This window comes from Pogoniulus pusillus, chromosome 22 (assembly GCF_015220805.1).
Source record: "Pogoniulus pusillus isolate bPogPus1 chromosome 22, bPogPus1.pri, whole genome shotgun sequence".
Lineage (NCBI taxonomy): Eukaryota > Metazoa > Chordata > Aves > Piciformes > Lybiidae > Pogoniulus > Pogoniulus pusillus.
Genome location: NC_087285.1, coordinates 258,026 through 278,658, shown reverse-complemented (window position 1 = coordinate 278,658; position 20,633 = coordinate 258,026). Strand labels below are relative to the sequence as shown.

The 20,633-nt window shown below is 56.0% G+C and overlaps 2 protein-coding genes across 5 annotated transcripts in view; one reads left to right on the top strand and one right to left on the bottom strand.

The window, feature by feature from the left end:
- Positions 1-5,396, top strand: part of CYSTM1 (cysteine rich transmembrane module containing 1) — a 30,187-nt gene extending 24,791 nt beyond the window's left edge. The window contains exon 4 of the mRNA XM_064161358.1: positions 4,959-5,396. Within this exon, the coding sequence (XP_064017428.1) occupies positions 4,959-5,065 (107 nt within the window). The 3' untranslated portion in view covers positions 5,066-5,396. The remainder of the gene's footprint in view (positions 1-4,958) is intronic.
- A 2,024-nt stretch (positions 5,397-7,420) lies between these two features.
- The window catches only part of PFDN1 (prefoldin subunit 1), a 41,608-nt gene continuing 28,395 nt past the window's right edge, over positions 7,421-20,633 (bottom strand). For 2 of the 4 annotated variants that reach the window (XM_064161356.1, XM_064161357.1), the window contains one exon: positions 7,421-7,641. In XM_064161356.1, the coding sequence (XP_064017426.1) occupies positions 7,558-7,641 (84 nt within the window). In that variant the 3' untranslated portion in view covers positions 7,421-7,557. Of the gene's footprint in view, positions 7,642-12,713; positions 13,125-20,633 lie in introns of those variants that run through there. The other 2 variants (XM_064161354.1, XM_064161355.1) reach the window with 1 other exon arrangement.

The following is a 20,633-nucleotide window of genomic DNA, read 5'->3' as shown; positions in this document are numbered from 1 at the left end:
CGGAGGTGTTGGTAAGGCTTCAAAGAAAGCAACCATGAAAGTCAAACTGTAAAGGAGAGGTGTTGGTTGTCGTTTAGAGTCTGGCAGCTGCCAATGGTAATGCTGTTTCCCTTCAAACTGTGCACCACTGACACTAGCTTATGAGACTCTGGGAGAGGAACTCTGCAACATCAGGCAGTGCCTTCTCAAACAGCGCCAGATGGTCTCTTTTGGGGCTCTCCTTGAACTTGGAAGGTGAACAGGTTTGGTACCACAACCCCCTGGATGAGGAAGTCCACAGGTGCAGCTTAGAGGGTTTCTGCAGAAAGGTGTTCCTGTGCTGTGCCACGAGGTGTTCCTGGCTGACATGGGCCCAGCTCTCAGCAGAAGGCTGTAAGAGGCTGTGGTGTCTCTCCAGTGCTCTTGCACTGTTTGTAACAAAAAGGCTTCCCCAAACCCATGGTGAATCCTAGGAAGCTCTTGACGTGGTTGCTGTCCCTTCTCCTGTCCCAGCCCTGGATGATTAGTGGGCAGCTATGCCCATCTGTCAGCCCACTTAACAGAGACCTTTGCAGCAGGAGCTGCTGGCAGCAGTGTGGCACAGGCAGCTGAGGGTGCTGGCTGGCAGCTAAGGAGTGCTATTGCTGTCACCCGCTTGTCCCATGTTTGGGAGAACCTTGGTGTTTAATATTGCAGCAAGGGTTTCATAACAGCACTTTGTGCATGCTTTGTTAGGATGTCTTCCACACTTGGCTGTAGCTTAAAGCTTCCAATGGATTCATAAATACTTGAGGCAAACTCTTCTTGTGTGCCTGCAGCTGTGGACAACTGACCGTGAGCCTTCAACCAGGGTGAGGATGGCCTTGCCTAGGGTGGCTGCACCTAGTAAAAGGACTCCAGCCAGTGGTTTGCACTGCAGGGACAAGGTCTCCCCAAGCCAGCAGATGCCTGCTGGAGGCTAGTCAGAGCACCTGGCTCACCAGGTCTGCTGCACTTGGCACGAAGTGCTCAGAGGGTACCTGTCCTCAGGCCAGATGTGAACAACCCAATAGCTCAGTTTGTCCATGGCTGCTCCAGAAGGGGAGCTGCAGGCGTGTGAGGCACCTCTAAAGCAGTGTAACCTTGGTCTGCCCACCAGATTTGGGAGTGCCACATGGTGCGGAGATTTTTGTGGGGCAGGGCAGGGTGTTGGGTTTCACTCGGGCAGAAGCTGCAGGGTCATTGTTCTGGAGCAAGTTCTGTGGGATCTGTTCTTGCTGGTGTCTTCCAGAGGTTAGAGCTGCCCTGCTGCCCACAAGCCACCAGGAACCAGTGCTTCCTCAACATACTCCCAGTCCCCTTCTGCTGTGCAGATCCCCTGGGGCACTGTGGCCCTCGGGTTTGGGTGTGGCAGCACTCTGGCAGCAGCAATCCAGCTCTCCGAGGCTCCAGAGCAGGAGAGCTCCAGTGGCAGCTGGTCAGAAAACCAGAACTGCCTCAGGGCTCCATCACAGGGCACTGCTTGGAAGGCTTCCTGAGCAGCCTCTACTGTTGGCTCTGAAGGCTGGAGGGAGGTGGCAGGAATCCTCTCACACCTGGGCACAGGCAGCCCAACAGCCACACAGCACCATCTTATGCAGGACTCTTGGAGCATTTGGGTTCTGCTTGGCCTAGCTGTGACAGGACCTTCTCTGAGGACGCAGTGGCACCAGAGATGAGCACCTGGTTCAGAGGGTCCTGGATCCACCAGGGGAAAAAAGCTCCAAGGTGTTCCCCAGCCTGAAACACACCAGTGGCTGCCTGAGCCTCTGGGAGCTCTACTGCTGTCCAGCTGCTCTCCTCCTGAGCAGAGGGACCCTGTGCCTGAGTGTGACACGGGGCCTGGCTTCTCACAGCTGGGTCTGCACGAGGGCAGCTCCCTGCCGCAGGGGATAGGAACTGATCAAGGTCAGGGAGCCTAGCTGCTCCCAGCAGTGCTGGCTCGGGGCGGAAAACAAGCGTAGACAGCTCTGCCCTGACAGCTTCTCCCTCGGGCAGCAGGGCACAGTTCCTTCTTCCCCACTGCTGAGCAGGTGGTGGCAGTGCCAGGCACCCAGCCAGCTGCAGGCCAGTGCAGGCAGCTTTCTGCCACCGCCCAGGGCAGAACACAGCTGGTCTCATGCTGTGAGAGATCAAACGATCACAGCCCTTTATTCTTTGGAAGGTGAAGTCTTTGCAAGTCTGGCACTCAAAGCTCTGTGTGGAGGTTTGGGGCTGTGAGCAGACAGGAGGGAAGGGCCTGACTCAAGTGCCCTCTGCCTTGGGACAGATTCTCCCTTCAGAGGGGTCTGAGGGTGAAATGCCCTTGGAGCTGCTGGACTCCCAAGTCATTGACCTTGGCCTTCACTCCTTGCTGGTGTGGCAGGGCTGCAAGCCTTGGGCGCAGCTCTGCCTTGGACACAGGCTGTAGGGGAGGAGGTGGTTGCACTGCTGCAGCACTGCCCCGCAGCCTGCCAGGCCCCGGTCTGTGCTCAGGGACCAGATTTCCATCAAGTCCTACATGCTTTGGCTAGGCAGGGGCAGGCAGGGGCAGGCAGGGCCAGCAGTTCCTGGGGGAGGGGAGCACGTGTCACCTCTCCTGCTCCAGCTTAGGCTGGTACAGCACTGCACTGTGCTGCCACCTCCTTCTGGGGCCGTCTGGAGAAGAGATGTGTTTCCACCTTGCCATTCCTGAAGCAAGGGCACCACGCACTGTGGAGAGTTCACAGGCTGCAGAGCTCTGAGTTAAGGGGACAGTGGAGCTTTGCCAGAGCGATGCGGCTACTCTGGAAGTGGTACCTCCTCTCTGAGGTGTTCCCCTAGGTAAGAGGGAGGCTGCCTGAGGCTGGGGTACAGGCTGTATCCGAGGGACCTCTGGGTGTGGTTAGTGGGCAGTTCCTCTCTCTGCCCCACCCTGATCATGGCGGGATTTTGGTCTCATCTAAGCTGGAGCACATCATCCTCCATGCATGCCCCTGAGAGCAATGAAGCAGTGAAAGAGTGGGGATGATTTCTGAGCACAAAGCAAGCTTATGGGGGGACCAGGTTGGTGGCATGAGCTGCCTCTCTGCTGCCAGTGCCCCAGCCAGACCTGGCAGCAGGTGAGTTCTGTTCACCTTCACTATGCTAAAGCAGTGGGTTTTGACTGTGCATGGAAGTGGCCCAATGGCAACCACCCCTCCTGCTTGTGTCCCGGGCCAGCTGATACTGGAGCCCTCTGGCCAGGGCTGCTTCAGTGTCTGTTGGCCTTAGCCATGGGGCTGCAAGAGAGGGAGGCCGTGCAGGTGATGCAGCCCAGCTCTGACCCCTGTTCCTCCTCCTCACAGTGCCCAGGTGGCTCCGTAACTGAGTGTGCTGCTCAGCCAGAGTTCAGCCCGTCTGTTTCTGTGGGACCTGAGCAGAGCAAGCTCTTCTGCCACTGAGCCCTGCTGCCTCCAGCCTTGAGGGGCAGGAGGTACACTGCTCTGCCGCTGACCTTCGCTCCTCCCAGCACACTCTCTTCCACACCTTCCCGCAGCAGCTGAATCTCACCTTCAGACCACCTCGTGCCCTCGGGCCCGGACCTCTGTTCTGCTGTGCAGGGCAAGGTCTCACTTTCTGCAGGACACTGCTGGGCACATCAGCAACCCTGGTGGTACCTGTGAGAGCCTGTTTAGGAAAGGGCAGCGAGGGCCAGACAGAGGAAAGAACAAAGAGGTGAGACAGAAGAGGAGAAGGAGGTGCCCTGGGTGTTCATTGCAACCTGTGGAGGCGCATGGAGCAGGTGAAGACTGTTAAGAGGAGCTGTGCTGGAGCAGGTCACCCTGGCAGGGACCCTGCATGAGTGCCCAATGGCTGTACTGTGTTGCAGATCAGGCCAGCCCCCAGCAGCAGCTGGTCTGGCCCAGGGCATCTACTCCCTCTCAGCACTGTTTGCAGACAGCCTCGAGCCACCTTCTCCATCACCAGAGGCCTGATGCCTCCACGTGTCTGGCACACAGACTGCCTCAGGGAGAGCTGGGCTCTGCCAAAGCTGTGGGGAAGCGACCCCAGCCACCTCCCTGCCTGCATGCATGTGCACAGCTCCCCTCTCCTGGCAGGACCAGTCGCTGTCCCTGGAGCTGTTCAAGGCAGGATTGGACGTGGCACTTGGTGCCATGGTCTAGCCTTGAGCTCTGTGGTAAAGGGTTGGACTTGATGATCTCTGAGGTCTCTTCCAACCTTGGTGATACTGTGATACTGTGACCTGCTGGGCCACAGCACCATCCCCCTGTGCTGCCAGAGGGAGGGAGGGAGAGGAGGAGGCAGGAGGGAAGGTGATAGTTTACTGTGTATCTTTGTACCTCCTTACCCAAATCTATTTTAGTGGTGGTAATTAAGTCACTTTTTCTCAGGCTGAGCCTGTTTTGCCTCTGGTGGCCTTTTTGCTCCCCGCCTTTACACCACCCACGAGCTCTATTACCTTGTGCTGCAGGGGAGGGGCAGTAAGTGAGGTCTGGCTCTCAGCCTAGCCTGACCCACCACTCTCCTCACCCCTGCTCCCTCACCAGCACCCTAAACGCTGTAGGAGTGCATTTCCACACACACACCACTGCCTGGGGGTTCAGGGGTGCCCTCAAAGCTGAGTTTCTTGCTTGCAAGCTCTGTAGTGCATTCAGCCTGGCCCTGGCTGACTTTTGTGCCCGTGCCAAGGTGCAGCCTGGACTGGTATGTGCAGAGAAGGGCTTCCTCAGGCTCCTTCTCACCCAAGGGGTGCTGCAATGCTGAGTGAGCAGCGGCTCCTCGCGGGGTGCTGCTGCCTCGATGAAATCGTGGCTGAGTGGCTCAGTATCCAGCACAGAGCTGCTCGGCACCTCCTCTCCAGAAAGCTCTTGCACCAGCGAACGGGGAGCAAGCGCTGATCACAACGGGCACTGCTCTGGTGCCGGGGCAGCAGGCAGGGCTGGCCGCTGCGGGTTTGCGGCGCCGCTGCGGGACTGATCGAATTCTCCTTGTCCCCGCAGTCTACGTGGTGGAGGAGCGGCGGAGGGACGACACGGGCGAGAGCGCCTGCCTGACGGCGTGCTGGACTGCACTCTGCTGCTGCTGCCTCTGGGACATGCTGACCTGAGCGCGCCGCCAGACCTCTCCCGAGTGCTCTGCAAGCTCCCCACTCCTCCTTCCCTACTTCTCTCTGTTACTGTAATCAACGCTCCGCTTTGCACAGCCCAGCGTCTCACCTCCGTCCTAGCGCCTCGGTGGGGTGGGGGGGGTGCACTTCTGCATTTTAGTAAAGGACAAAAAGCCCTTTTTACTATTTCTAAGACTTTTGTTGTAACTTTGAAGAATGTGCCGATGGTGTCACTCAGCCGAAGGCATGCTGATGAAATGTGTATATCAGTTGACATTTTCCTGGCCCTAGAGATGAAGTCCGCAATAATTAAAGCCAAGAGTTGATTTTCCTCGCTAGGTGCCGGCTGCCTCAATAAATCTGTCCCGCAGAGGGCGCTGCCCCCTTCAGCGTCTGTTGTTGGCCTCGCGCCTGCGCTGGCCTGCGCAACGTCATGCCCTGACCCCTGCCCGGGGCTGGCCGGGGGCGGGCGGGGGAGGAGCGGTTTGGTCCTGCTGTCGCCAGCTGCCGGGGGACCTTCTGCGACTACCTGCCGAAAGAGAGCCGTGAAATAGGCTGGTGGTTGTGCTGGTTCCCATTCTGAGACTGGGGGCCTCTCCAGCTACCTCTGGGATGGTTGAGAACTGGGGGACGCAGGTGCTGAGCTGCTGTCTGCAGCAGCAGCTTCTGGGGAAGGTCTGGTCCTGCACAAGGGCTTTAAGCAGTGATCTGTGAGCCCCCAGCTGCAGAGTGCAGGCTTGAGGGGTGCAGAAAGTAAAGGCTAAGAGGAAGCAAGGCCATAGGTGAACTCGGTGCTGAAGCTCAATAGCTGACGTTGTTCCCATGGCACACCCGACCAGAAGCAGGTTCTCCACTGTCTCTGCAGAGAAGTGGAGAAACCTGCTGTTGCTCACCACAGCTGCCTGAAAAACAAACCTGAGCCCACCCTGCCCAGGCCTGCACTCTTACCCCTGGACAACACCAGGGTTAATAGGCAGGGCCAGAATCCCATTACGGTGCCCACTGCTACACCTTTGATGAGTGCTGCTAAGCATAGCAGCTTGTCGTTGATTATGCAATAAAGACCCTCGGTGCACACACCCCCTCTCACCCTCCCCCCCCCCCCGCACACCCCTCCCCTCCAGAAGCTCAACACCACCTTAGCAGGAGGGTGCATAAGTGGTGCCAATCGACTCTTGCAGGCACCACGATGGGCAGGAAACCAAACCAAGGCCACATGAGGAAGAGCCTCCTTGTCAGAATCTTTCCCAGGGCTATCCCCATAGACCTTCAGAATCATGTCCAGGCTATCCCTATCCTCATGAGTGACCGGAGTTGCACTCCAGATGTCCTTTCAGAATGCAGAGTTGATCACTGGCGATGGGACACTATGCAAGAAAAAGTTCTTTGGGTAAGCCAGGCCTTGCTGTGGGCTGCATTGTGGGGGCCCCTGCAGGGATGCTTTGAGGAGTAACACCTCTAGGAGGGGAAGAAAGGTCTGGCTGAGTGTAAATGACCAGCTGGGCTCACAGTCACAAAGTGGTGGGGGTTGGAAGAGACCTCTGGCCAAGGCAGAAGCCAAGCCCTCTGCTAAAGCAGCCCAGCACCTGCTCAGCACAGCCTGGCTGAGCTTATTGAACACCCGCTGAGGGGACACCTGTGTGTGCAGGATGCAAGTGCACAGGGGGCACAGCCCACAGCCCCCTGCCTCCATGGGGCAGTGACTACAGCCAGACCAGGTGTGAGCACCAGCAGGAAAAAGCCACACCGGTCAGTGGGCAGGTACCACAGCCTGGGAGGCTGGAGGCAGTGGGTGGAGAAGGACCGGCCCAGAGTGTGACAGCACCCAAGTGTCCATGGGGTTGAACACATGGGGGCTAGCAACAAGACCTGACTGGCCTGCTCCGAGACCCCAAAGGGTGCTGGCAGGAGCACCAAAGCCAGGCGTAGAGGAGGACCGGGGAGGCTGGACTGGTGCATTGCAGGCATGAAGCAGAGGGTGGCACTGCCCCTCCACGACCTTGCTCTTGCATTGGGATTCTGCCAGGCCCGTGTGGAGGAGGGAACCAGGGCCGGTCACTGCCCAGCCAGAATAAGTGACCACCCATCAGGGGCCTGCCTGTGACAGCAGGCTCAGCCCGGCCCACCCTTCCAGCCTCTCTCTTCACCTGCGCCCCTTTCAGCAACTCTGCTCCAGCAGAACACAGCAAGGCTGCCCTGGTGCCCAGTGATGCATAGCCTCTGGAGCCCAAGGGCTGTGGCTGCTGTGCAACAGGCTTCCTGAGCGCCCCTCCGTGCACCTCCCCTTCTCCGTCAGACTCCCGCAGGGAGAGCAGCTGCTGCGAGATGCCAAGGGGACAGGCAGAGGAGATGAGCTTGGGCTTCTCAGCAGGGTTTTATTGAAGCTGCTGCACAACAGGGCTCACCCAGCAGGCTGGGGGCAGCGTCAGGAGGCAAAGCTGCCCAGAGCCACCCAAAGGAGAGGGACTGGGAGGTCTGGGAGAGCTCCACAGCTACTGCGCCCTGCGGGCCATCAGCATTTCCCGAATGTTGTCTTCTGCTTCCTTCACGCTCCGCTCCAGGTACGACTTCTTCTGCTGCAGGGTAGAGAACCCAGAGGAAAGTTAAGGTCCACCCTGGCACTGTCAGCAGGCTGAGAACAGAGTTGCAAGCAGACTACTGAGGCCACACACAACTGCAGGTGTTTCGAAGTGAGGCCAGAGTTGTTTGTTTCTAGAGAGACCCTGCATGCACTCACATTTAGTTTGGGCAGTGTTTACTGCTCCTCAGAGCTACTGAGGCTGCTGCAGCAGCAGGACCCAGTAACTGTGGTAAGGGAGAAAAAGGAAATTAGATCCTGCAGTGCCTAGGGAGGAATGAAAATGCTGAGGCCTCCAAAAGCCACAACAGCAAAATCCAGCAGTGTCTTGGTCCAGCTGGGCCAATTCTCTAACCCAAGGCCCTCCTTTCTATTGGCATCATTTCCTTCATCACCTTCACTGATGCTGGGGCTTGGCAGGGAAGCAACCCAAAGCAGGAACCCAGCAGGCAGCATTTCTTCCTGCTAGCCCTGGGTGCTCCGAGGCGACTGGAAAAAATCAAGGCTTGGCTCTTGGCTTTTCCTCTGTTCCCAGCCAGCAGACACCACAGCGCCGGTGAGCCCAGGCAGGAGGAGGCATTGCTGGCACACAGCAGCAGGCAGCAGTGGCTGAAAATGCTTTGTGTAGGTGCTGTGGGGACCCTTGGGAGGCTCCCCAGAGCTGGGTTTGTGGAAGATCATGGGGAGCCCCTTAGGGGCTTGCTGTCCTCAAAAGGTCTTCTCAGCCAAGCCTGGCCAGGGCACAGTGTTCCTGCTGCCTTCCAGGGGCTACAGCCAGGCAGTGGACACATTCCTGCAGGCCTGGGACACTCAGCAAAGCTCAGGCCAAGATACAGACCAGCAAGCCCTGGTGAGATGGCTAAGTTAAAGGAGTCCAGGCCTCAGCCTGCTGGTAGGCTCCACTGAGGGCCTCTCCAGCACAGGCACAGGAGCACAATATGCCCTGAATGACCTCCAAAGCCCACCAGGGTCAGCCCAAGAGGGACAGCACAGGTCTTAAGCACTGCTCCACCATGCAGGGGCTGAGGAAGGGATGAAAACCCTGCTCTGGGGAGCTCCCACGGCGCTGGTGCAGCTAAGCACCCATGAGTGCAGGCTGCAGCAAAAGCATGCACTGGTCTTCAGTGAGCAGCCATGGGGGCAAGCTGGGTGTGAGCCAGGGGACACAACCACTGCCAGGAAAGAATAGGCTGCCTCAAGATCACCTGCCCTTGTTCTGGTGGGCAACTTCAACCTACCAGACATCTGCTGGGACTTAAACACTGCAGAGAAGAGGCAGTCTAGAAGGTTTCTAGAGGGTGTGGAGGACAACTTCTTATCCCAGCTGTTACGTCAGCCTACCAGGGGGGCAGCCCTGCTTGACCTGCTGCTCACAAACAGAGAGGGGTTGGCAGAGGATGTGGTGGTTGGAGGCTGCCTGGGGTCTAGTGACCACAAAATGATAGAGTGAAACCAGGAGGAGCATCAACAGAACCTCCACACTGGACTGCTGAAGGGCAGACTGCAGCCTATTTAAGGAACTCGCTCAGAAAGTTCCTTGGGAAAGAGCCCTTAGAAACAAAGGGGTCCAGGCAGGTTGGAGCTGCTTCAAGAGAGAACTCCTGCAGGCACAGGAGCAGCTGTGCCATTGAGCCGGCAGAGGAGCCGAGGAGGGAGGCAGCCAGGCTGGATGGGCAGGGAGCTGCTGAAGGGATTAAAGATAAAAAGGAGAGTGTATCACCTTTGGAAAAGAGGGGAGGTGTCCCAGGAAAAGTTCAAGGAAGTTGCTAGGTCTTGTAGAGGAAAAATGAGAGAGGCAAAAGCCCATTTGGAGCTCAGGCTGGCCACGGCTGTCAAGGAAAATAAAAAGTGTTTCTTTAAATATCTGAATGGCAGAGAAGGGCCAAGGACAAGCTCCAGTCCTTGTTAGATAGAGAGGGGAATAGAGTGACAAAGGATGAGGAAAAGGCAGAGGTGCTTAACACCTTCTTGGCCTCAGTCTTCACTAGTGGGACAGGTTGTCTCCAGGACAGCTGGGCTCCTGAAGTGGTGGATGGAGTCAGGGTCCAGTATAGTCTCCCTCTAATCCATGAGGAAGAACTAAGGGACCTGCTGAGCCACTTGGATCCTCACAAGCCCATGGGACCAGATGGGATCCATCCTAGGGTGCTGAGAGAGCTGGCAGCTGAGCTGGCCAAGCCACTCTCCATCATTTACCAACAGTCCTGGCTCACTGCAGAGGTCCCCAGAGACTGGAAGCTGCCAATGTGATCCCATCCACAAGAAGGGTCACAAGGAGGAGCCAGAAAACTACAGAGCTGTCAGCCTGACCTCAGTGCCAGGCAGGGTGATGGAACAGGTCACCTTGAGTGCCATCACACAGCACCTGCAGCATGGCCAAGGGATCAGGCCCAGCCAGCATGGGTTTAGGAAGGGCAGGTCCTGCCTGACCAACCTGATCTCCTTTTATGATCAGGTTCCCACCTGCTGAGTGTGGGGCAGGCTGTGGATGGAGTCTGCCTGCACTGCAGCAAAGCCTTTGACACAGTCTGCCACAACAAGCTCCTAGCCAAGCTGGCAGCTCATGGCTTGGACAGATTCACTCTGTGCTGGGTCAGGAAGTGGCTGGATGGCAGAGTCCAGAGAGTGGTGGTGAATGGTGCCACATCCAGGTGGCAGCTGTCACTGGTGGTGTGCCCCAAGGATCAATGCTGGGCCCAGTCCTGTTCAGTATCTCTATTGATGATGTGGACAAGGGGATTGAGTCCAGCATCAGTAAGTTTGCAGATGACACCAAGCTAGGAGCAGGTGTTGATCTTTTGGAAGGTAAAGGAGCCCTGCAGAGGGACCTGGCCAGGCTGGATGGGTGGGCAGAGGCCAATGGGATGAGATTTAACAAGGCCAAGTGCAGAGTTCTGCACTTTGGCCACAACAACCCCAAGCAGTGCTATAGGCTGGGGCCAGAGTGGCTGAGAGCAGCCAGGAGGAAAGGGACCTGGGGGTACTGATAGATAGCAGATGAAGATGAGCCAGCAGTGTGCCCAGGTGGCCAAGAGAGCCAATGGCATCCTGGCCTGGCTCAGGAGCAGTGTGGCCAGTAGGACAAGGGAGGTTATTTTGCCCCTGTGGTCAGCACTGGTCAGGTCGCACCTTGAGTGCTGTGTCCAGTTCTGGGCTCCTCAATTCAAGAGAGATGTTGAGGTGCTGGAAGGTGTCCAGAGAAGGGCAACAAAGCTGGGGAGGGGCCTGGAGCACAGCCCTGTGAGGAGAGGCTGAGGGAGCTGGGGGTGTTTAGCCTGGAGAAGAGGAGGCTCAGAGGTGACCTCATTGCTGTCTACAACTATCTGAAGGGAGGCTGTAGCCAGGTGGGGGGTTGGCCTCTTCTCCCAGGCAAGCAGCAACAGAACAAGGGGACACAGTCTCAAGTTGTGCCAGGGAAAGTATAGGCTGGGTGTTAGGAGAAGTTCTTCACAGAGAGAGTGATTGGCATTGGAATGGGCTGCCTGGGGAGGTGGTGGAGGCACCATCCTTGGAGGTGTTCAGGAGAAGACTGGATGAGGCACTTAGTGCCATGGTGTAGTTGACTGGATAGGGCTGGGGGATAGGTTGGACTGGATGATGTTGGAGGTCTCTTCCAACCTGGTTGATTCTATAATGAGGCTTCTCTGCCTTAACCCTGCAGCCTCTCCCCTTAACCCTGCAGCCACAGGGAGCCAGGATACAGCATAAGGGGCAGCCCTGCTGCCACTCGTCCCCCTCTGTCCCCTCCCAGGGCATCAGCAGCAACACTGCTCTGTGCTCAGCTGAGATGCCCATGCCATAAGGACATCTCTTCCAGCCCTGTGCCTCCTAGCTAAAGGACTTTTATTCAACAGTGAAGGCTCCAAGTGCCAGCCAGTGCTGTGGGCAGGCCAAAGGGCTCCTTGTTGCTCTGCCAGAGTCCCCAGCCACACTCACAAGAGATGCTGTTCAGGAAGGCAGAGGCAGAGAAGGCACCGTGGCAGGTCCTGTTGCCAGCCACTCACCAACACATATGCAGGGCCCCTGCCACCATCATGCTGCTCTGGCACTGTCCAGAGAGGCATGGAGACAGCTCACAGCTGGGGAACTGTGCCTGGAGGCTGTGGGGGGCAGACAGGTCTCATAATGCTCCAAGGGACTGAGCTCCATCTCACCCTGCTGCCTGGAGGAGACTGCCACCAGGAGAGCTGATTTCATTCATTCATCACTAAAACATTTTTAATGCAGTTAAGTTTGTCCACAAAACAGTTCTGGTTTTCTGTCCTCTCCCCTCCCCCTCGAGAAGCAGCAGAGACCTTTTCAGAGAGCAGCTCTTGGCAGGCAGGAGGGCCTGGCAGTGACCTGGGAAGAGCCAAGGCACAGGAAAGCCTCCCCAGCAGCCAGGAGCTGGCAGGCTGCACCAAGAGCTCTGCTCTCCTAAGGCAGTGGAATTTCAAACCCTCTCTGGTGGGAAGCTGTGCTGGTGCCCATTTGGGGCTAGCTTCTGCAAGGACAAGGCACCCTGAGCACCAGGATGGGCTGACCCAGAGCAGGAGCACTCATGGCTGCCAAGGCCCATGCAGGTCGATGCTGCATGCCCACATGGCTGTGCTCTGCCCTGCCCCAGGGAGCAGGGGTGCTGGAGCTCACAGCACAGGGAGACAATTTAGTGCTGTGCTTCAGCCAGGCATTATCTGCAGTGCCAGGCAGAGGAGGGTCCAGGCAGTTTTTACATCACTCACTCTCCTCAGTCACGAGAATCCAGGCTGCTCCTGGAATTTTTGCTCTTTCCTTTGAGAAGCAGCCTCAGGGTGGCTCTCCCCCGGGGCTCAAGCAGCATCCCTTGAGCCCTGCAGCTGGGGGGTTCCAAACTTGCTGAGCTCTGCTGCAGGCTGGCAGCAGGCAGAGTCAGAACCATCGCTGCAGCTGGCTCCTGCTCTGAGTCAACCCAGTCCAAGGGGGAGCGAGGAGTAGCTAGTGGCTGTGTTTCTGAAGCTGCAGGACAGAAGTGAGATGTTCCTCCCAGAGCAGCTGGGGCCTGGCTCCTGTTTTGGTAATCACAGGAGACAGAACAGCAGCTTGCATGCAAACCCCTCCTGCCCACCATTACTGGGGTCTAGACAGGAAACTGCATCTCTGCCCAGTGTGCTGTCCCAGGCAGCTGTGGCATGAGCAAGCTGCTGACACAAGCACTGCCCAATCAAACCAGGTCCCAGAGCCCAGGGACAGGCTGACAGTACAGCTCTGAGGTCATCCCGGAGGCTGTTCCAGTCCAGCCAGCTCTGCCAGCCTGGTGGTATCTGTGGGACAAACACTTCACAGCCTTCCACACCCCACCTCTAAGCATCCCTGAACTCCTGTTTTCATCATCCTTGCTGTTGACTTGCAGCCCTCCTTGCATCCTCTGCCTCTGTGTTTGGGCCAGCCCATGGTTGCTAGGCTCCAGCTCATCCCCTTCCTCCAAAGGTCTACTCCCTGCTCCAGCTTTTCATTCTCAGTTGCCTGTGCCAAGACAAGTGCAGCCAGCAGCTAATTTCCAGTGAAAGCCAGAAGTGCACTGCTGGGTTTGGCATCTCATGAATGCTTTGTTGCTCTATGCAGCCTCTGCTGTCACTTCCACACCAGTTAACTCCAGTACTGACCAGTCAGGAGCCCAGCAGGCCATGGCAGCACCCTGGGCCTTGCATGGCCAGTCACTAACTTCAGAGACTGCACAACCTATGAGATGCAGATTCAGAGCTCCTACCCACTTCCCACACCAGCAGTGCCATGAAGCAGTGCCAGCCACCTCCTAAACAGCTCCTGGAGGCCTCTGGCCAGACAAGGCAGGTGTCCAAACCAGCACCAAGAAGGAAGTCTGGCCTTGGGAAGGTGAAGGGATGAAGGTGGCTCACAGCTCACAAACAAGGACCCTGCTCTGCAGTGAGGCTGAGCAGTGCCAGGATGTGCTGCTGTCTCCGCAGAAGTTACATGGAGCTTGGCAAAGCCATGAATGAGGCAAGGCAGAGCTAGCCCAGGGCTCCAGCTACAGCCAGGGGCTGGTTCCCCAGGCACCTGCTGAAGCCCTCTGAGCGTTCCTGGCACTTGAAGCAGCAGCCTCAGTGCTCACTTGGCCAGGGTGGGCAGTATGCCCCTGCCAGCCTGCAGCTCTGGGGGCCTCAGGAACACCTCTAATGCAGCATGTGCAGTACCTCCCACCTGGGGCTGCATGGCAGGGGTGAGATGGGCAGCTGCAGGCAGCTGAGATATGTGGCAAGGCAGCAAGAGCTGCAGATCTCCAGGTGGGCGGCACAGGGGGCAGGCACTCTGCCATCAGCCAGCTGCATCCATTGGGCAGCCTGTGTGGATGTCCCAGGGACCCTGCAAAGGACAGGGGGTGGCTGTGCAGCCAGGAAGCCCACAGCAATAGCCATATGGCATGGCAGAAAGGGCACCACCAGTGCCAGTCCTGCCCACAAGGACAACAGGGCAAGTGTGTTGTGTGGGACTACATGATCCCTGTAAGGATGGTGGGTTTTGGTGCCCACAGCCAACACACTGTGCTAGGCAGCACTGGCTGCCTCTTTGCTGTGCCAGCATTAGAGACAGGAACTTTTGGAAAAGTGCCACCTTGACTGGCCTCAGCCAAAGGCTACATAGGGCAGCACCCACAAAGCATCCTGCACTGCCCGGGCTTCCCACAGACATGCACAGGAGAGCAAGTCTGTGCCCTGGCAGTGATGGCCAGAGCAATGCCTCTGTGGCACAGCTGTGCCCCTGCAGTCCCTGCTATGGGCAGTCTTTGCTCCCCAAGCAGCCCTGCGCTGTTTGCTTTTGGCAGTGGCTGCGGAAATCCTAGATGAATGCAAAGTTACAGCTCACACCCAACCCGAAGGAGTTGTGGTTAACAGAGGTGGCCTCTGGCCTTCTTACATGGTGGGAAGTCATCTCCTGCTCCAGACTCCCACCTCTCTTCCCATTGCATCATGCAGGCAGTAGAGCTGTGCTGGAGACACAATGACGCACCTGGGCTCACATTCCTGGCAGATTACAGAGCCGGCATCCAGATTCAACGGCAACGAAAACCATTCATCAGCTCCTCTGGATGAGCTTTCCACGATCAAAGCGACACACTTCCCCCAGCACTGTGCTTCAGATGCCTTTGCCTTCAGAGAGAGCTGGCCAGTGGCTGGCCAGAGCCGTGTCTGGAGCTGGTAGCTCAGCAGCAGCTCCTCTGCTGTCAGCAGGAAGCCATCCAGCAGCCAGCAGCTGTCCTCGCTGCAGGACGCCTCCTGCTCACTGCTGAACGCCCTACTTCAAGCAGCACTTTTCATTCAACCTTTATTCTTTTGTTCTTCAAATTCTGCTCCTCTCTCTTCACCTCAGCAAGAGAAAAGGAGCTTCAGGCCCTGCCCTGCAAATGCAAACATGCTTAGGCAGGCACGAACACTTCCTGGTACCGGTGAGAAGCTGCAGCTGGGATGAACCTTCTCATGGCAGATTTGTATTCTACAAATCTCCTCTACTTCCACCTGGTGAGGACAGAACGAGCCGGCAGGTTCCTCCCGCAGAGAACACCTCCCTCCCCAGGGCTTGCTGTATGCCTGGCCAGCAGCTGCTGAACACTGGCATTCCACTGCCGCACTGGAAGCCTCTCCTCAAGGAATGCTGCAGGCTTCAGGCATGCTGCAGTGCTTCAAGCAGGAGCCCTGAAACAGCTCATCTGGTGACAGCAGCTCTGTGAACCTGCCAGCTGAGTTTGGGCAGCTCCCAAAGCTAAGCCAGGACATTTTTGGCATTCCTTGAGGGCTCTGTGCCACACTCCTTAGGAAAATGATCGGCAGATCCCAAGACAGGGCTGGGAACACAGCCTTGTTGGGGAAAGGGTCCTCTCTCAGAGCAAAACAAGCAGCATGTGGGGCTAGGTGGCAGCAGCAGCACGGGTGGCAGCAATGCGGGCTGCCCTTGCTCTCAGAGCCAGCCCTGCTGCAAGGGTAGTTGGAGGTGCACAGGCAAGACAAACATTCTAGTCAGCCAGGGCTGATGGCTGCTGCTGTGCCTGGCACATGCTTCCTGGTTGAGAGGATTTCTCTTGGAATCCATATGTGGGAAGGAGAGGCACCTGGCAAACAGCACCCAGCTGCTGCTGCTCTGGATGAAGCTGAGCTAGTACGCACCCACGACAGGGTGGGGTGGGTCTGCAGGCAGCCCTACATCCTGGTGGGTCCACCCAGCACTGGTCCCCAGTTAGTACAGCACTATGGCATACGTACACACTGGGAATTACCACACTACAGCAACCACCAAATACTGAGATACATTTCAAGCCCCTCCAAGCAGAGTTGCTGCTCTCAGGAAATTGCCCAGAGTTTGCTCAAGAGTGAGTGACCTGCACCTAGGAAGGGAGCCCAGCTGCTGACAGCAGCACCATGATGCCATTTACCTATGAGAAGTGGTGACTCACACTGCTGGGTTTCCCCTTGGCCATTCTTTCCACAGAGTAATGGGGACCCTCAGTTGCTTCAAAACCATCTGGACGAGAGGGTAGAAGAGAAGACATCAAGCACCTAAGTGCACTTGTATGCTGATTTGGGCTGGGGCAGCTCATTTGCTTCACAGCAGCTGGTATGGGGCTGTGGTTTGGATCTGGGCTGGAAGCAGTGCTGGTAAGACAGGGATGCTCTGCTTCCAGCTGAGTGGAGCTTATACAGCATCAAGGACTTCTCTGCTTCACACCCACCAGCACACAGGCTGGGGGTGCACATGCACCTAGTAGGGGACACAGCTGAGAGAGCTGACCCCAGCTGGCCAAAGGGATGTTCCAGCCCACAGGATATGGTGCTCAGCAGGTAAAGCTGAAGAAAGGAGAAAGGGGAGTGGGACACATTTGAAGTGATGGTGTTTGTCTTCTCCAGCCACTGTTAGGTGTGCTGGAGCCTTGCTCTCCAGGCAGACACCTGCCTGCCCGTGGTGAGTGGTGAATGAGTTCCTTGTTTGGCTGTGCCTGTCCATGCAGCTTTTGCTTTACCCATCCAACTCTCTTTACCTCAGCACTGGAGTGTTCTTTCACCCTTATGATTCTCTCTCCAACCCTACCAGGGAAGAGTGAGTGTGTGGCTTAGCTGCCAGCTGGGGATAGAACATGACAGGTAGATCTCCTGCCAACTCAGGAGGATCTTTAGAAGCAACTGCCTAAAGAACTCCTGGTGCAAACCTACCTTTGGTGCATATCAGTCCTACCCATGGTGCAGTCCTTAAAGATCATTTGGAAAAGCACCTGCTGCTTGCCATGCCTGGTACTAATGAAGGCCATCTTCAAGAGAAGGGGTAGGGTAATGGGCAGGAAAAGCTGCCTGCAGAGCAGCCTTCCTGTCCCCAGGCCCCAGCCCTGCTGAGGGTACACTGCACGTACTGGCTGCTCAGCCCCGGGACAGCCCATTCCATACAGGTGTGGACAGCTGCTCTCTGCAGCTGGGAAGGGATTATTTCAGGGAACTCTTGCACCAAAGCTACCACAAAAGTAAGCCTGCTGGGAATTCTTCAGTAGATGGCAGGGGAAAGGTGTGATCAATCCGGAGCACACCTTCAGGGACATCTCCTCACGGCAAAGGCTGCACTGCTTCAGGCCAGGTGCTGTGCCCCTACTAGCCCTGCGGCAGCAGCGCCAGGGCTAACCCAGCTGACTGCCCACGCTCCCGGGCTGAGCTGGCCGCAGCCTCTCACCTAGCTGCCTCTTGCAACATGTGGTAAGTTCCCTCGTGTGGAGCTTGGGTTTCTCTGGCCCTGCTGTGCCAGCAGGGCTCATCAGAACACCTCCAAGCAAGGTGACTTCTGCAGGGTGACTCACGCCTTTCGCCCCTGCAGTGCTGGCCAAACAAGGCTACTGTAAAGAGAGAGCTACTGCAAGGCCCCAGCCACTAGAGCTCAGAGGTGACATAAACCTCCAGCTAACCAGCATTGCCCCTACTCCAGACACCCTGAGCTTGCTGCCTGATAGGCAGCAGGTTGGCAGAGTGAGGAGGGGAGGGAGGCAGGCAGCTGAGGGCCTCCCCACATACCTGCCAGCAGGGTGTGGCTTTGCCAAGCTGAGTCAGGGCTGGGGCAGGGCTCCTGCAGGCGGGAGCACGCTTTCCAAGTCATCATTTCCTGTTCTCCTAGGCCAGACGGAGATGGGGGCAGCACAGAGGTTTATTAGGCATAGACAATCGCCCTCCCCAGAGCTGGTGGCATGAAGGGCAGACTACAGGGCCTGGTGACTAAGGCAAGGACAGCAGCACTGGGCTGTGACTAAACTATTACTCATGGCAGGAGGAATTTGGAGAGGGACCCGCGTCCAGCTCACTCCTTGCGTTGGATTCTTCTGCAGCCAAGCACAAAGGAGAGCTCTGACAATGAATCAGACCCTGGTGTAAAATTACAAAGACAGACTTATCTACCGACGTCGTGTTAAAATGATTTCAGTGTACTCACAAAAAAAGCCCAATGCTAATCAGAGGAAGCAAACAACGTTTTCAGACCCAGATGACTAAATGCAGGGCCCTGGATAGGCAAAATCATTGAAAGAGGGGGATTTCACTTCCCTCTGAAGTACAAAGGAATGTGAGCACACTGTCAAAGTTCGCTGAAATGTGTTTTCTACTAGATTGAAACAAATAAAATCAGCACACACACCCCAAATAAACCCTCCTAAGACAAGTTCTGTGGTACATTTACCGAGAAAGCCTCTAACTAGCTTCTGAAGGACTTGAAAGGAAGCAATCACTATTCTCCTGCTGCTAAAATTCACAATTATCCCCCCAAAATTAAAGGTAGGAACAGTGGAAAACAAAGAGTCATCAAATTCCAGTTCTCCCTTCATGAGATCTTTGTCCTCTCAGCTAGTCTGTCTGCTTATTCTGCAGTACAGGGAAGACTAACAAAGAATTACTAATTCAGCTGTTGCTTGCAGAAAAGAGTCTGAAAACTTGCTGTAGTGAATGACTACCCAGATGAAAGATCCAGGCCTGCAAAGGCATCCCCTTGCCACCTGCTGTTGTGAGAACACCTTCTGCCAGCCAGAGCCCCCATCAGCCACAACCACTCTCCACAACAGTATCAGGAGGTTTTGAAGTTTTCAGAAGCCATCCCAGGTCTAATCCAGTGGCAGACTCTTTCAGAACTGGAATCCCCTCTTGGGTGTGATTTCTTCTCTGTACCTCGAAGATCACCAGGCCTTGTTTTGCAACCAGTGACTTATTCTCCATTTACCACAGGGCAAGCTCCTTACGAACCTTCCCAAGCAGAACAAACTTGTATTTGATCTTCATCTAACAACTCAGAACCTGGGCTTAAAAAAACACATCTCCTTTCCTGTGTTTACTGCAGAGCATTTGTTCCCTTGCACGGTGCCTCACACAACCACCCTTCCTCTGGCTGGGAGGAGAGCTGATGTCCTCTGCAGAAAAGGAACAGTATCCAGCACATGTTAAGTTGACTGCATGAATGCAATTCTTCTGCTGTGACAAATGGTACTAAGGCAGTCTGGGAAGCTTTGAACATAAAGAAATGAGTGCAGGCATCCCTCACAGCCCCAGAAGCCAGCATTATGAGCTGCTCATATCACCACCAACGGAGTGGGGCTAGGGGACAAAAAGAAGTAGAGCTAGGCCCCAGTTCCCCCTGCATTTGGCTTTAGATTTGCATGGCCCCAGGCCAATGCCAAAGGGCTTTTCCGCAAGGAATTCTTTTGTCCTGACGCTGTTGGCCCTGTGTCCATTACATCCTCAACCTGACCAGCATTTTCATATTTTAAAACTTTTTTTTCTTCTTGCTCAAAGTTTTTCACTTCAAAACTCAGGCACTGATTAGCCTGGAGAAGAGGAGGCTCAGAGGTGACCTCATTGCTGTCTACAACTACCTGAAGGGACATTGTAGCCAGGTGGGGGGTGGCCTCTTCGCCCAGGCAACCAGCAACAGAACAAGGACACAGTCTCAAGTTGTGCCAGGGAAAGTATAGGCTGGGTGTTAGGAGAAGTTCTTCACAGAGAGAGTGATTGGCATTGGAATGGGCTGCCCAGGGAGGTGGTGGAGGCACCGTCCCTGGAGGTGTTCAAGAAAAGACTGGATGAGGCACTTGGTGCCATGGTGTAGTTGACTGGCTAGGGCTGGATGATGTTGGAGGTCTCTTCCAACCTGGTTGATTCTATGATTCTATGAGAATGCAGATTCTCCTCCCTGTCAGACAGCCATACCTCCAAGAAAAACAAGGAATAAATGAGCCTCAGTTACTTCCTTCTTCAAAAAAGGCATCCATGGAGGGCAGACCAGTGCTGATAGCTCTGCCCATGCAGGCTGAGTCTGTGGATGTTCCCAGCTGACAGCAAGATTAGGCAGGCAGCTGGACCACCCATGTCCTCAAAAAGCAAGCTAAGCCTCCAGCTTTGCAGCCTGAAAAGCAGGAGCAAGTCCTCAGGGAAGTCACAGAATCAGGCCTGGACAATAGAAGCCAACACAACAAGAGAAAACTTACTTCCCCGGAACTGATACCACTAAGTCCAAACGCCTGTGCCCAGACACCTGCAGCTGCCTCAGATGCCCAAAATCACATTAGATGAGGGCAACTGCCTGGCCTGGTCCTCACAAACAGCCCAAACAAAAACACTCCAAACTAAGTCACCCTCAACACAACACCTTTCAGAGCAGGTAAATTAACTAAAATCAGTCTGCTCCCCAGCAACGCTCCAAACCTGCACATGACCCATGGCAGAGGAGCTCTGCATGTCTGCAAACGATGGCAGCCAAGGCCCCAGGCTTGGCTCCACAGGAAGAACATCGCCAGGAGCACACTAGCCTGCCCCAGGGCAGGCCAACTAGGCTGTAAAGCCAAAAGGCTGAAAGCAGGCCCAGGACTGGCCTTGCCCATGAAGACACTTAGAGAGGGGGGCAGCTTCTGCACCAGCACCTGCTCCAAAGAATGCCCTTGGTGCATGCATGTGCCAGCTGCAGAGCGGAGAACAGCAGAATGGGCCACAGGAGCTGCTGCAGGCCCCAGCA